The sequence below is a fragment of the Sinocyclocheilus anshuiensis genome, unplaced genomic scaffold (assembly GCF_001515605.1).
Source record: "Sinocyclocheilus anshuiensis isolate Anshui unplaced genomic scaffold, SAMN03320099.WGS_v1.1 scaffold365, whole genome shotgun sequence".
NCBI classification, from domain to species: Eukaryota; Metazoa; Chordata; class Actinopteri; order Cypriniformes; family Cyprinidae; genus Sinocyclocheilus; species Sinocyclocheilus anshuiensis.
In genome coordinates this window covers 5,414-21,393 of record NW_015539834.1, presented here as the reverse complement: position 1 = coordinate 21,393, position 15,980 = coordinate 5,414, and the positions used below count along the sequence as shown (strand labels likewise).

Below are 15,980 nucleotides of genomic sequence, written 5' to 3'. Positions count from 1 at the left end.
TCAAGCGGAGGGAATTTACTACGTAATTTAAGGCAGGCAGGTCACATGGCATACAAAAAGGGGCTAACAGAGTGTGTTAAAAATGTAAAAGATTGGATGACCAAACATCTCTTTGGCCAAGCATTCAAATAATGCATCTCATAATCTTGTACTGCAGTTATATCTGATCAAATGCACATTATTATTCTTTAGCTTGGGTTAAACAAATCAATTTTGCTTGGTTGGAACAGCAGCTACGCTAATTATGTCTCTATTTGTTTCTGTTTCTGTAACTAGGATATACACAAGCTTCAGTCTGGATCCAGAACACCTGAGAAGAGATGATGCCAACCCCTCAAAGGACCTCAGATGATGCCAACTCTGAAACAACATACAGAACTACCACATTTTGCTATAAGTTTGATTGCATCATATAATAATTGCTGTTAATAGTGTTCATCGTCTGTTTGATTACGTCTTTAATTGATTTTTCCGTACATTTTTGCCATATGTTTATTAACTGACATTCACCACTGATAAGCTACTACTAAATATTGTAGAAACTTAATTTGCTGTAAAGTTGCTTTGCAACGATTTGTATCGTGAAAAGCGCTATACAAATAAACTTGAATTGAACTGAATTGAATATAATATGTTTTGAGGGGGTAAAGTATTTTGTTTTTGTTTTTATACTTTTCAGGTAATATTTAATTTATTTATTTTGGCTTTACTTAAATTACATAATTATGTTTTCAATTTTAATACAAAATCTTAATAAAAAACAATGAAAAATAATATTTTACTATTTATTTCCACACAATATACAGGTAAATAGGTATTCATACATTAATATACCTGTATATAGTGCAGCTGTTTTGCTGTTTGAGCTCATATAGGGATAATCATATTTGGGGGTTCTTTGGCTATAAAAAATAAAAAATAATAACTGTTATAGACTATGATGTGTTTGGTTCAGTTACACTCTTAAAAATAAAGGTTATAATAAGGCCTTTTCATAGTGATGCCATCGAAGAGTCGTTTTTGGTTTTCCAAAAAACCTTTCAGTGAACAGCTTTCAAAAGAATATTTTTTCTTAGTGTAAATAACATTTTAATAATCTTAAAACCTTTTTTCACTATAAAGAATCTTCTGTAAAATGGAAAGCTTCCATGGATCTTAAAAGGTATGCTTAATATTTTTGTGGAAACGGTGACGCATGTTTTTTGTCAGGATTCTTTGATGAATAGAAACTTCACAATAATTATATTTATTAAATTGATTTTTTAATTTAATTTAATTTTATTCTTTTGGTAAGTTTAACATGTCCTTGCTGAAACTAAGTACTACTGAAAAAAATCCTTACTGACCTCATTGGCCGGTAATTTGTGTATTTATTTAGCATTTAATATTATTATTGGTCACATTTTATTGGGCATTTATTTATATATTTAACTGCCCTTACATTTTTGTTTTGCCCTTACATCTCTTTCTGTTGCTGTTTAATGCAAACTGACAAACATTTTTCAAATTCCTACATCTTAATTTCCTTCGGCTAATCTGTGCTTTCATTTTTCAGAATTGATTTCTGTTATGCTGATAAGCCTTCGAAAAACATAGCTGAGCTTCGTATTTGCTTTTAAAATACATGCAAGTTGGAGGTTTATGACAAATTAGGGCAGCTTCAGTTTCATTTGTGAAAATCTTTATTTGGCTCCTTGCATCCATGCCTGGCTCAAGTGAGACACGAAACTTCAAGCAGTGGTCTGAATGAAGAAATTCAGCTAAAAGCTGTCATGTCTTTAAGATGCATGTCATATGTTCATTTTCCATCTTTAAAACCGGGTCAATCATCAGCCTGTCACTGGAAACGATATGTCATATTATTGAGTTCAGTTCCCCTTGGCGTCAGACCCTGAGATTACTGTATTAAAGCATCTGTAAAGTTCGTGACATGTCCCTTAAGTACTGCTTAGAGGATGTGCATCTAATTCTCCCACAAAATTCAACTTATGTTTCAGTTAAAGACATTTACACAGTTTATCGGTGGTAAGTGGCTTAAAGTGCTGTTTTTACATTGTCTACTATGCTGTCTAGCCAATGATTATCATAAAGCGGGATTATCTGTCGGTGATGAAATGAATGGAAACACTTTGAGTAGCCGTTGAGAATCTTTCCTTCAGAAGCAGAGGACGACTTTGTGAAGTTGCTGACACACAACTTGCGGATACATTTTCATAATTGTATTTTCTCCTAATGTTTTTGACCTGTTTTCATCAGATCCTGCTTGCTTGTTTCTTTATTTTTATGTCTTTCCGTCTCTCTCCCTCCACATTCGGCTGGTCATCAGCTAACCGACTACCGGCTGTTATGTCAGACTCCCCACATACGTCTCTCTGTGGAAACCTGACAGGAAACCCACAAATGAGATTCTTAATGTTCCCGTAGAAACCACAAGCATGTGCTGCTTACTTTGACAAAAGGCCGTGCAGACAGCTCACATACTTAGTCTTTTATTGTTGATCCTGTCCATTCCACCATGCAACGTTTCTGAATACATTTTCTCCTATTGTTCACTGAATGTTTTCAGGACTTTACTCGTACTTTTCAGGGAAAATCCATATGACTTTTTAATAAAAGGCTTTTTTCTACTTATACATTTCTGCCCTACAAAGTCACAGTTACTATTCAAATAATGTTTTAGAATTACTAAAACATTTTGGTAACACTTTAGTATAGGGACCAATTCTCACTATTAACTACTTGATTAATAGCATGCATATTACTAGCATATTGGCTATTTATAAGTATTTACAAAGCACATATTCTGCATGACCGTATTCTACATCCCTAATCTCAAGACCTTGCTAAACAGTAATTAGGAGTTAATTGAAGCAAAAGTTGTAATTAATAGTGAGAATTGGGCCTTTACAGTACATACACTCTTAAAAAATAAATGTTAATTATTTATTTCTTTATTTATTATTGGCAATGATGGTTCCATGAATATTAGCTGTTTTTTAACACTGATAATGCTAAGAAATCTTTCTTGATCACCAAATCATCATATAAGAATGATTTCTGAAAGATCATGTGAAATCGAAGACTAGACTAATTGCTGGTGAAAACTCAGCTTTGTCATCACAGGAAAATAAAAATATATATTTAAAAATATCTTACAATATAAAACAGTTATTATGAATTGGAATAATATTTCACAATATTACTGTTTTTACTGTATTTTTTATCATATAGATGCAACCTTGGCAAGCAAAAGAGGTTTCTTTAAAAGAAAAAAAAAAATAATTACTGACTCCAACCTTTTCAAATGAAAATGTATAATAATTTGAAAAAATATATATTTTGTTTCGCATGGCTGTACAACGACTTTCACGCCAAGCAGAAGTCTTTGCAAACCAAATGGACTGCACAAACACCAAATTGGTAAGTGGCTAACCCTATTTTCCTGTCTTTTAAGTAATTCAGTTAGGACCACTGGGCGATCGTCACATCACCTAATTAATATTCATGAGCCATGCAGATAAGGTTTATAATGAGTCATCCCCACTTTTCAGATCATTCCTACTCTCCTGCCAAAGACCGTTCCTTTAACCTTCTAATTAACAAGGAGGTGAACTAAGGCTGTCAGGACATAAACAGTTCCCCCTCACATCTGCAGTGCCCCTCAGGTGAACTCCAGTCCCCCATTACAGCAATGCAAAAGAAATGGCCATTACATTGCAAGTTCTCTTCTAAAAACGCAAACGGTGAGGCCTACTTAGTTTAGTGTCAAATTAACATGGTTATATGGACGCATTTAATCGGCAATCTCTGTCTATTTGTTTTATTACCATTTCCTATTAGTCCTCACTGCCAGTGCCAGCATAACACTCCCAACCTGTAAAATAATGTTTGGATTACTGTGTGTGGCATATCAAAAATTAAAATAAAGGATGAGAAGCTGACCCACACAAGGTGACGGTCAATCCTGCATAACCACAAACCTCATTCTTTCTGAAATCTGAACGAGTGCCAGTATAATCAGGAAAAATTAAAAAATCCTGCAGCTTGTTACACAAGATAAACAAGCAGTTTTCACAGAGCCCAGACCTTAATAATGTTAGGTGGTGAAGGGTGCATCACCAAGATTACTTTAATTTTATTCATTTAAAATTAATATAACACTCTGTCATGTTGTTCCAAACCTGTTTGACATTCTGTTTACTGTGAAAAGTTACTTTTGAATTTGAATTTTGAATGTTGGACCCCACTGACTTTCATTTTACAGAAAAAAGTAATAAAATAAAATAAATCAAAATACACTCTTCTGTGTTCAGCAATTTTATTATGTTTTTATTTTAACCAAAAACACTTCAAGCTGAATTCTTCATTATTTTAGTACCTGTATGAACTGAACTATGCGCTTTTATGTCACCAGGTGTAAATGGGGTCTATGAGTTCAGTCCACTCATACTGTCATATATCCAAACACACAATAAACAGAATCCAGCAAACATCAGAGGCCTCACTAAATCGTTTTGAATTTACTGCCCTAATCATATGTGGCATTATAAACGTGTACAGCTGCCACTTTCCTCTCCTGTCAGCCAAACATAATGGCTTATTTGGTCTTCGCTATGTGCAAGCCATGGCTGACAGCCATGTGATGACAGAACTCACAGCATTGTTTGAGCTATAATAAGTCCAACCGCAAATCTTTCTCCCAGCAGCCTGCATGAGGAGAATGACCTTTGACCTGTGTGGTGTTCAGAATTCTCTGCACTCAATGGAGAGATGAGAGAACGGCCTAAAAGGCGTAATGGATATGAAGTGATTGATGAAGGCAGCTGCATGAAACAGCAGAGATCAACACAGTCGCATTAGGATTCTTGGAGGACCCTCAAGTGTTTACTTGAACCTTCCAAGAAAATCACAGTTACAATGAATTTTTTCTTCAGCCTTTTGTTTGTTTTTCATGAGCTGCTGATGATACATTTAATAAATCCCAATTATTTATACAATAATCATAATTATTACTTAACTAAATTATTTGCATATCAATATTTGCTGAGAAAAGCCTCTGAATGAAGACAATAATAATAATTTATTATAAGTTATTGTGGCAAATGAGTAAATTATTGAATAGACATCACAAAAAGGCTTCAGAAATCTACTGTATATATTCATTCAGCTGTGCTCTGTCTAGTTGTTTTTGAACACAAGAAACACATTCTGTGTCAATGACTCAAATGGCTGCAATATAACAAAGAGTGAAAAATTTAAGGGGGTCCGAATACTTTCCGTACCCACTGTATATCATTCCAACACTAGGAAAACCCTTCATTTACTGAACGTATTGTCTCTTAAAGGGACAGCTCTTTAACAATCTTAAAGAAGATATTTTGAAAAATGTTGAAAACCAAAGAGTTACTGCTGACTTCCATTGTAAGAATTTGCCTCAGTGTTTATATTCCTGAGGGGGGGGGGGAATCAGGTCTGAAATAACATGAAGGTGAGCAAATGATGACAGAACTTTCATTTCTGGGTGAACTATCCCTTTAAGGGGAATGTACTTGTCTAGCAGGAACAAATATGCCTACAATCTGCATAAGTTTACATCTTCAGATACTTTGATTTTCATCACTACTCTTTGATTAAATCGTGTTTGGAAAAACCAACAAAATTAAAGAAATCTTCAATGCAAAGCCCCTGGTGGCCCAAATCTGACTCCCACAACCCAATGTGACTGGGGAGCCTTGGGGGTCTTTTGCTAGTAAGTACAGTCCCTCATTTGCATTTATTCTAATCCGCAATTTTATATCAGATTCACAGTTTGATATAAAAACTAAACATTAATGTAAACAGCTATAATCTCCCCTTATCCTCTGATAACAAGCGTAGAAGCCAATAGTTTGCAACTATTGTCTGACCAGGCAAGTAAAAATAAATAAATATACAAATATATGTAAAAATAAATAAATAAATATTTTGCGTGTATACATACACACACACACACACATTATATATATTATAAATAAATAATATAATTATAGAATTTAACAAAAAATTTTGTTCATAACACCTTATCATATCGACTGAAATTTTGATATTGATGCATCCTTAGTCCAAAACAATGAAAATAAACAAGGGTATAGCGACATGTGCTGTCAAGTAAATAAACAGTTATTTTGTTATTTTGTTTTTCATTCAGGTAATTGTGTTTCAAAGATTTGGGACCATGTCAAAGAGCTAGGATGCACAATCAAAACAGTCAGATAATACCCTGAATAACTGTAATTGCTTTCATGCCACGTTGTTTATCATGCAAATTTTATTGTATATAAAGTTTCCAAGTGGCCACCCAAATATTTCGTTGTTTAATCCTCTTAAATCAAAAGAGACAATGAAGTTACAAGAGATAAAACAGCAGTGACGTGTCTGGATTACACTTCCCAAAATGAGTTTTTGGATTACAGGCCTGCTACAATCTAACCTAAAGCTCCTTGTGATTTCTATATGGAGAACTCTTATTTAACTTTAGCGAAAACACGTGGCACATTAATACTAAGCGAGAGAAAAAAGGCAAGCACACAAACACAAACCCTCCACATTTCATTAAAAACTACTATTTTAACCCAGAGGTTCTTTGCATTTTCTTGGACCCTTCAACAGCATCCATTATTCACTGATATGATCATTCTTGCACAACACAGTTCAGAGAGCATTACACAAATCCTTTTATCATCTTATGTGCTCATCCACAAGTACCCTCAGCTAAACAATGTTTGAAAAAAAACGTATTTGTAAAAAAACATGTTTCCCAAAAAACATATAAGAGATATTTTTGAAACAAAAGTTTGTTTTGAAGTGTGTTTGATTATTCAAAGACCAGATTATCATGATTGGGTCTTGTACAAGAGATAACGCAAAGCATTACTGCTTCCTAAACAAAATTAAGGATCCTAAAGACTGCTTAAGTTCAGCTCCTTTCATTACATTAAAGCAACAAGAAAAGTTATTTTGAGAATTTTTGTTGTTTGTTTTTGTCCATATAAATGGAATTCAATAGTCACCAAAACATTTTTTCTGTGTTCAACATGAAAGAGTCATACAGGTTTGGAACCACATGAGGGTGAATACATGATGGCAGAATTATTATTTTTTTGGTTAAATTATCACTTTAAAATACTCCATCTGCAATGGGTCCACCACACCAAAACTTGACAGTGTAAACTTGGACTGCCACATGTGGTGCAATGTATTGTTGTAAAGAACAGCAGACACAGCGGGTCACGGTAAATGTCAGACTCTGAGGCATGTGCTGATCACTGCAGCCCAACGCAACCCTAAAGTTCTATATTACAGACCCATGTATAGCACTTTGAGAGCCTTATATTATACTTATAAGAAGTATTTCTTATAAATATAGTATATCCGTCCTTCGGATGAGATGTTAAACCGAGGTCCTGACTCTCTGTGGTCATTAAAAATCCCAGGATGTCTTTCGAAAAGAGTAGAGGTGTGACCTCGGCATCCTGGCCAAATTTGCCCATTGGCCTCTGATCATCATGGCCTCCTAACAATCCCCATATCTGCTAATTGGCTTCATCACTCTGTCTCCTCTCCACCAATAAGCTGGTGTGTGGTGGGCGTTCTGGCACACTATGGCACCTGACCATAGGTCGCATCATCCAGGTGGATGCTGCACACTGGTGGTGGATGAGGAGATACCCCCTGACAATGTAAAGCGCTTTGAGTGCCTAGAAAAGCGCAATATAAATGTAATGAATTATTATTATTATTATTATTTGATAAATGTAGTCAGACCACACTTTGTACAGTAACACATTTGAGCCAAATAATTAAAGAGGAACCTGTGACAGTAACGGCAAAGTTGTAAACTGGCTAATATGAATGGGAAAATTAACTGACATAATTGGTGGAGATACAAATGTGTAAGATTTTCATTTGAATCCTTGCCTTTCATAACTAAAATATGCCTCATTTAATAGCTATTTGTCCAACCACCCAAGTATAACCTATTTGGTAGTTGTGGGAAGGGGAGAAGCGAACTGACCCCTGTCAATAAAAACACCCTGTCAGGTGGTCCAAAGTGTTGCTAAAAACAGCATCTGAAAAAAGAAAGCAGATAGCCCTTTTCTCTGCATTGCACAGATGCTATTTTTCTTGCAGCGCAGTGGTCTTTCTTTCACAGAAATTAGAGACATGTGTGTGTGCTGGAGTTTGAGTTTGCAAATATTGTGTTTATTTATGTGTGTGCTTGTGCAAGTGTGTATCAATCTGGTTGAGCAACTAATGGTTTCCCCAAAATGTGTACTGTAAAAAGATGATGAGGTCACTGTTTTCACACTAGATGTCCATCAAATAATACTGCATTTGATCTTTCAGAAAAAAAAATACACCTTTTCACTAAAAAGCAGCATGGTCTGGGAACTATGTAAAGCACATGTTTTGTTTGGTTTTGCTTTCTTGAACAACCAAATGAACAAGTTCCTGTTTTTACTGACTATCCACTGTGAATTAGACATGCAGGTGTTTAACTGTTGAGTTGGCTGACTCTAAACTCGTATACATAACAGGCAATTTTGAGGTCTGGCACATCATAAGGTGTGATGGTCATGTAGAAAACGACAACAAAATACTGGCTAAAGATACAGTGTCTGCTAAAATTTGCCTGTTGATAAAAACAGGACATAAAAGGTCATGCCACTTTTTGATAGAGACAACAGAGCAGGGACAAGTGTATGGGGAAAAAGACCAGGACATGGCATGGTCCAGATTCAAACCTGTATCGCCCATATGAGCACCACAGCTTAATGTGTTAGGCCACAGCTCCAACAAAACAAGGGTTATTTATTTATTTATTTGTTTGTAATATTTTTGGTGAGGGAATTTATAATATAATTAATATGATATGATATGATATGATATGATATGATATGATATGATATGATATATGATATTATATAGTGGTAATGAACATTTAACTGAATGCCTTTTTTATGTATTTAGCTGGCAAAGAAGGGTGGCACAGGCTTGTCAGAGAAACATGACAGCAATAATGTGAGATTAATTATATGACATTAATGCATTAATAAAAACATAAAATATATTTTATTAGATTAGAGAGAGAGAGAGAGAGATTTCTTCTTATTATTAGATGTGATTAGCTGTGTCTTCATTAATGCATTAGTCTGCAAATAACTAATAACACAAGCAAATGTATGTTCAAGGGTCTTTACTGGATATATATTTGGCGACCTTTATTTAAAAAGCATGTTATTTGTTTATTTTTGAAACTTTTTCATGACCATCATACAGAAATCCAGGTAAATCCAAAGAGTTTGCATACCTTATGCAGCTGTACACCAATGATTCCCTATTACTGTTTGCTTTATCTCCTATGATGTTCTTTGCTTAATATAAAGTACCCTTGCTCAGATAATTGACACGTTCACTTATCTCCATTAATAAAAAGTCAATTAGCTTGCTAAGGAATTGGGCTTATCCGCTGTAATAGAGGCCTAATGAACTGCCCTCGATTCAAGGCCTCAACTCACACTATCTTCCGGCACATTTTCTCACACAATAGCACATGGGCAGATACAGGACCTAAAACAGCTTTTATGTTCTGTATCTGCCTTTCAACCTTCAATTAGAAATGTTCCAGACAGAAGCTCAGAATAAGTCAAGAGGTTAGTCAGACATGAAGTCATGTCACTGAATACAACAGACGGCGGCGAGCAACAGACAGACTTCAAATATGTGTGCCGTCTGACCACACTTTAACAGCATGTAGTCAATACTAAATGACAAAACTGAATGAATAAATCTGTATAGTGGCATGCTTTTTACCGGCAACAGTCAAAGTGTCTGGAGAAACACTTTTATTCAGGTTTAAAGTTGCATTTGCCACTTTCTGAACGAATAAATAACACAATCAGCTTTGAATAGGTCCTTGAACAGAATGTAGCATACAACAATTTACTCCAAAATACTCATCCAGAAAATACATACTCAATGTCAAAAGGTATTGGCTGGCTAACATTAAACAACTGAGGTAAACATTCCAGCAGTCTTTTGTTCAGACTAAACCATAAAAAACGTAATACCTGACAAACAAATAATAAAAAAAAACATGTTTGTCACTGTCAGTCTTGTTCAGCCATGACTGGATTTCATCTGGTTTGTTTTTATGTCGCTTAGCCTTGACTACACATTGTCATAAGCAGCTGCAAGCTGGCGGTAATACACAGAAGAATAAAGGAGATATTACACAACGCATCCACTTCCTGTGGCAAATATTGGATAATATAGGTCTGATAGTGTTTTTCAAGCACCTTGTTTAGATAGAGACACCCTAAAATTTGCAGAAGTGTGAACCGCAATGCCCACGGGAGCCCTTCTAGCGTGACACAAGCATGTGCACAAACTCTTCCTCTGTGCTCTCTGAGCTCTGTGTAACCGTAAGATTAGAACGTTTTCATAAAAAAGATAATTTGAATGAACTATTGCAGAATTAAAAGAATGTCAGCATAAAACGTGGTGTTCTGGAATGAAATATTACCTACAAAGTAACTCATTAATTATTGTTTCATATTATTACTAAAAGAACAGGTTCTATAATTTTTAAACTACATCAAAAGGCACAGGGAATGTTCTTCCTTGCTAAACAAAAGGTAGAAATAATGAAATGATATTTGAAAGTTGCAAAATTCAAAATATATCAACTTTCCCCAGCACTTATATTCTTACATGTCGTGTTGATGTTGATGTTTTTGTGTCTAAACTGCAGTCCTTCCTACATTTATGAATGAGTGTTTATAATATTTATAATCTTTAAAACTGACACCACAAAGAATGCAAATGAGTTTACTTTTGTTAACCGTCCCGTGTGAATTATAAATAAATTACCCATAGTCTTTCTCCATCGACACTTGCGCTGCGGCTGTGATTAGTTTCAATCAGCTTCCAGTCAGTTTTTAGAAATCATACAGAACTAAATGGAACATTTGCAATGTCAATCTGAATAAAAATGCATTTTGTATAATTCAGTTACAATGTGTTAAAATGTATGGCTTGGTGTTTACAGCAAACCCACAAAACGACAAATATGCACATTGGTTGGTTGCATTTCTCTGTCGACTCCGGTACGGTGAAACTAAACTGGGACAAAGTGAGCTCAGATAACTTTGTCTTGCTCAAAGCTGCCTGTTTGACTGGGACAGACGTTTGAGAACTCCCTCCAATAATCTCATCATCGCTTTTCATCTGAAACAAAGGCAGGTCTCTGTCGCTCTCACACCAGCAGCAGAGCAGCAGGGTTACAGCATAAAATAAGCCCTCAAGGTCCTCTATCTTTCTTATTTTCTGTGAAATGTTTAAAAATAGAATAACTTAATCAATACAATTTTCACTATAGAGATTAGGTTAAATTCACATTTCTAATCAGAAAGCTTTTTAGGGTCCAGAAAGCCCACGCTGTAACCATGGAAACCCCTATCTGACATAGCCGCTATCAGCCAATTAATGCAAGAATAGAGCACTTTTATTGCAGAAACAAATTCCCAATAATACTCTTAAAAAAAAAATTAACAAATTGCCAAAGGGCATGCCGTTAGCTAAGACTTGGTTGATGTCCAGAGAGCATAAAGATGCCTGTCTGGGTAGACACTGCAAAGAAATCACACTAACACTTTTGACCATTTATGTGGTTTCACCCATATTTACGTAATGCCCAAGGGCCATGTGTCTGCAATCAGTAATCAATAACTCATGCAACTCTGCACGTATGCTTGTAAATATGAGCTTCACGGATTGTTGGGTTTATTTGTATGGCTGGCTGCAACTTTTTAAACTTTATATAACAAACTATTGATAGAAAACATCAATGTACTCAAAGGATTTGACATTATTTTGACGCAACTTTTATATTTAGGTTTTGATATATCTGAAATCCACAAATAGTCTTTTTAATGCATCTTCACACACGCAAAACAGCTCCCAAACTATATGTTCCCCCAAACAGCAAAAAAAAAAAAAAAAGCAAAAAAATATCATAGTAGTAAACTGTAAAATAAGTTGTAAGTAAAAATGTAAACGCCAATATAATGCATCCTTTGTATTTCATTTTTTTTTTTTTTTTTATTATCATACATTTGCCATAATAATTAAGAGTATGTGCTGTGGGAAATTTTCACAATAGTTATTTTTGAAAAAAGGTTCAATACAAAGGATGCATTAAATTGACTGTAAAATTATATATATATGAAATCGATTCTGTTCTTTTGAACTATTCATCAAAGAATCCTGAAATGACCTATTGCTTTCAGCACTGATAATAATTATTAATTTTAAATTAAAATTTTAAACTTTAAATTATTAAAGTTATTAATAAGAATGTTTGTTGAGCACCAAATCAGTTTATTAGAATGATATCTGAAGGATCATGTCACACTGAAGACTGGAGTAATGATTCTGAAAATTCAGCTGTCGTAACAGGAATAAATTACTTTTTCAAATGTATTAAAACAGAAAACAGTTATTTTAAATTGTAATAAAATTTAATAATTTGTAATAATATTTCATAACATTATGATTTTTATTGTATTTTTAAAACAACTAAATGCAGCCTTGATGAGCATAAGACACAATTAAAAACCATACCGGCCCCCAAACTTTTAAACAGTAGTGTATAGTTCTGATTTAAATTCTGATAAGTCACATTTAAACTGCTAATATATATTATATTAACCTGGTAAGTTGAGACATTGGCGACTATATAACTAAATTCCACTTTGCTAATCAATAACTTCTTCCTTGTCATGACTTGATAGAGACACTTTTCACTCTGTATTTCCTGTGTTTCTTTGTTGTCCTCATGTGTAAATAGCATAAAATCAGTTCTGCCCACAACCTAAATTATGAGTAATAATACAATTATCTATACATCTCTAATGGCGATACAAATACAGCAATAATTTGGTACCATGTAATGTAACTAAATAACAGTATTTTTATGTAAAGGACAATTACTAGTAATGACATTCAAACAAACTCAAGCACATACATGAGTAATAATACAATTAGCTATACATCTCTAATGGCGATACAAATACAGCAATAATTTGGTACCATGTAATGTAACTAAATAACAGTATTTTTATGCAAGGGACAATTACTAGTAATGACATGCAAACAAACTCAAGCACATACATCATAATCAGTCTCTTTTTCCAGGAATATCATCGGAGACAGTGACAATGAGAGGAACATTAAAAGCCTGAGCAGCGAGGCAAGAGAAAGATGACGGGGGCGGGAGTTGGCACAGCGGATGGACACATTCTTGGCACCTGCCACCCATCAGGGGCTTAACAGTGACACTGGGCCTATGTTGCTCTAATGGAATGTGCCACCCAAGACCTCCAGTGAATGTGAACATCACATGCTACTGAACACCTGGACATAAGCCAGCAATGAGTCCCTATACACTCAACCCCTGTGGCCCCACAAATGCACGAAGCCAATATGGACTTACTCACATATAGCAGAGAGTTCTGATTATATCATTGTGTGAGGCGATTACATATGAACCACTCACACATTCACCACCAACAGACTCACTGATCCTCTCATGTAAATTATCATAGCTTGGGTTTTATAATTAATGCTGAACTAAATAAACAGGTTTTCTAACCGAATAACCACAGACATTAATCCGTCAAATTAGCTAAAGACATGTTCCATAAGTTAATATAATTAATCATTTTAACTTAAAAAATAAAAAGGAATTAATTATTAGTTTATTGATTTGAAAATAAAAATGTAAACAGACTAATCATTTTCAAATTGACAATGAAAAACATTTAAATCGTTTATGTAATTCATGTTACAAGACATTAAGTTAACATGAGTTAATTAACAATGTTAACATGAGTTAACATGAGTTAATTAACAATGAAAAATAGCATTTATTAATCTCAGTTCTTATTAATTTCAGCATTTATTTATGTATTATTAAAATCCAAAGTTATATATGTTAAAATTAATTAATGGTCATGAGGTAATATGAACTAACAATGAAAAGTTGTAGTTTTATTAATTAACATTAACAAAGATTAATAAATACTGTAACAAATGTATTTCTCATTGTTAGTTAATGTTAGTTAGTGCATTAATTAACATTAACTAATGAACCTTATTGTTTTACCCAACCTTAAGTGTTACCCATATGGTAAACTGACAAAAAATAGACACATGTATCACTATTTAGTTAATGTTAAAAATGCTAGTTAAGTATAACAATGAAATACTGAACTAATAAGTAATTTTTAAATGGCCCTTTTAAATTTCCAAATGTTTTTTTTATCCATTTGTGGATCAAATTAAAAAAAAAAAGCAGCTTGTGCTATATTTCTTTAAAATTTACTTGGTTTAATACTTTGCTAAAAATAAAATGTAAAGGCATTCAAATATTTTGAATTTTGGGTTAAGTTAAAATCTTTTGGAGCCAATTTATAGAAACTGATCTATATTTAGTTTGTTTTGTATGCAAACTCTGTCATAACAAAAGACATTCATGTGACTTGTTTGCTATATTCCACTATATTTGGACCAGTTTTGTGAACTGGAACATTTGATTTATGAACTTGGATTAAGTTCATATTGTGAGTCAAGATATAACTAGTTTATATATTTTGTTGTTTTGTAGTGCTGGCAAACATATCTCAGTTATATTGAGGAATAATACACTGTCATAAAAGTTAAAGTAGAAATACCACAAAGCCAACAGCCGAGTGTGTGTGTTTCCAGGTGTCTTTTTTAAAGTGCTAAGATAGACCCAGCATATAAATGGCCACCAGTGGTGGACTTTCATGGTCAGATGGTCACCTGTCCTCCAAAATAAAATGTCATTGGCAAGACGACAGCTTCAAAGAGCCAGACAAGACTTTTTAGTATGATGCAAGGCAGACCAAGAGCCCTTGTGTCCTACAGTCATGGTTCAGTAACATCCTTATTTCAAGCAAGTTTTGCATCTTGAGTTTTCATGTAAAAGCCACATTTTAGTCTGTGCAATTCAATTTGCCTCACCGCTTCTTTGAATTTTGACTCCAAGTCGATCATCGTTTCCCAGTTCTGACCCTCAAGTGGAAAAACACATCTTGCAAACCCGTACATGTTCTGACCATGGTCATATGCAAATATGTACAAATGCTAATAATGAAAAAGTCAAGGCTATAAGTCTTACCAGCTCCCTCGTGTGTTGCATCCCCGAGTTGTTTATAGGGGTTGAACTTGGGCTTGGGAGCCACAACAGGAGCAAACTTCTTAGGAGCCTGTTGCTGGGATACAGAAATACTGGTGGTACCCATGGGTAAGCTGGTCTCCATTCGTGCACTCACATGACCTTGCTGGTCACCATCATTATGGCCACCCCACATCTTTCTGGAGTCAAGAAATCTAAAAAACAACAACAAGACCACATTATTATATTGCACTGAGATGCACAGGTCCCATAGCACCCAGAATGCCCACAGTTTGTGAGGAATTGTAGCGCTGTCTGAATTCCAGTGTTACATTCCTTCCATAAAAATCTAGTTGTTTTTATACATAACATAGATATGGGTGGATGAGCCATTGTGGTTCTTTTCATCAGGGACCAAATTCCCATCCCTAGAGCTCTGTGCAGTGGCGGCTTCTCCCGGTCTTTGTTCTTAGCTGTGGACTTAGCAAAGGAAACTGTGCATTTCAAACACCAGGCATGGAAGAACCAGAACAAGTTCAGAGTGCCATCAAATATGATTATTACATCAGAAAATCTGAGTGCACCTTGTAATTTTATGGTAAGTTCACCCAAAAAAAGTGCAAATTATGTCATGACAAATGAAGTTCAAATGGCCCATACATTATATTCCAAGTTAAACTTGAGAACCAAATCAGTGTGTTTTGTAAACAAATCATTCAGAATGGTTTTGTGAACTAGA

The 15,980-nt window shown here is 34.6% G+C and overlaps 1 protein-coding gene across 1 annotated transcript in view; it reads right to left on the bottom strand.

Annotated features, from left to right (window-relative positions):
* Positions 1-15,454, bottom strand: part of LOC107684332 (lipoma-preferred partner homolog) — a 177,129-nt gene extending 161,675 nt beyond the window's left edge. Inside the window, exon 1 of the mRNA XM_016480562.1 lies at positions 15,245-15,454. Within this exon, the coding sequence (XP_016336048.1) occupies positions 15,245-15,437 (193 nt within the window). The 5' untranslated portion in view covers positions 15,438-15,454. The remainder of the gene's footprint in view (positions 1-15,244) is intronic.
* Between the last annotated feature and the right edge of the window lie 526 nt (positions 15,455-15,980).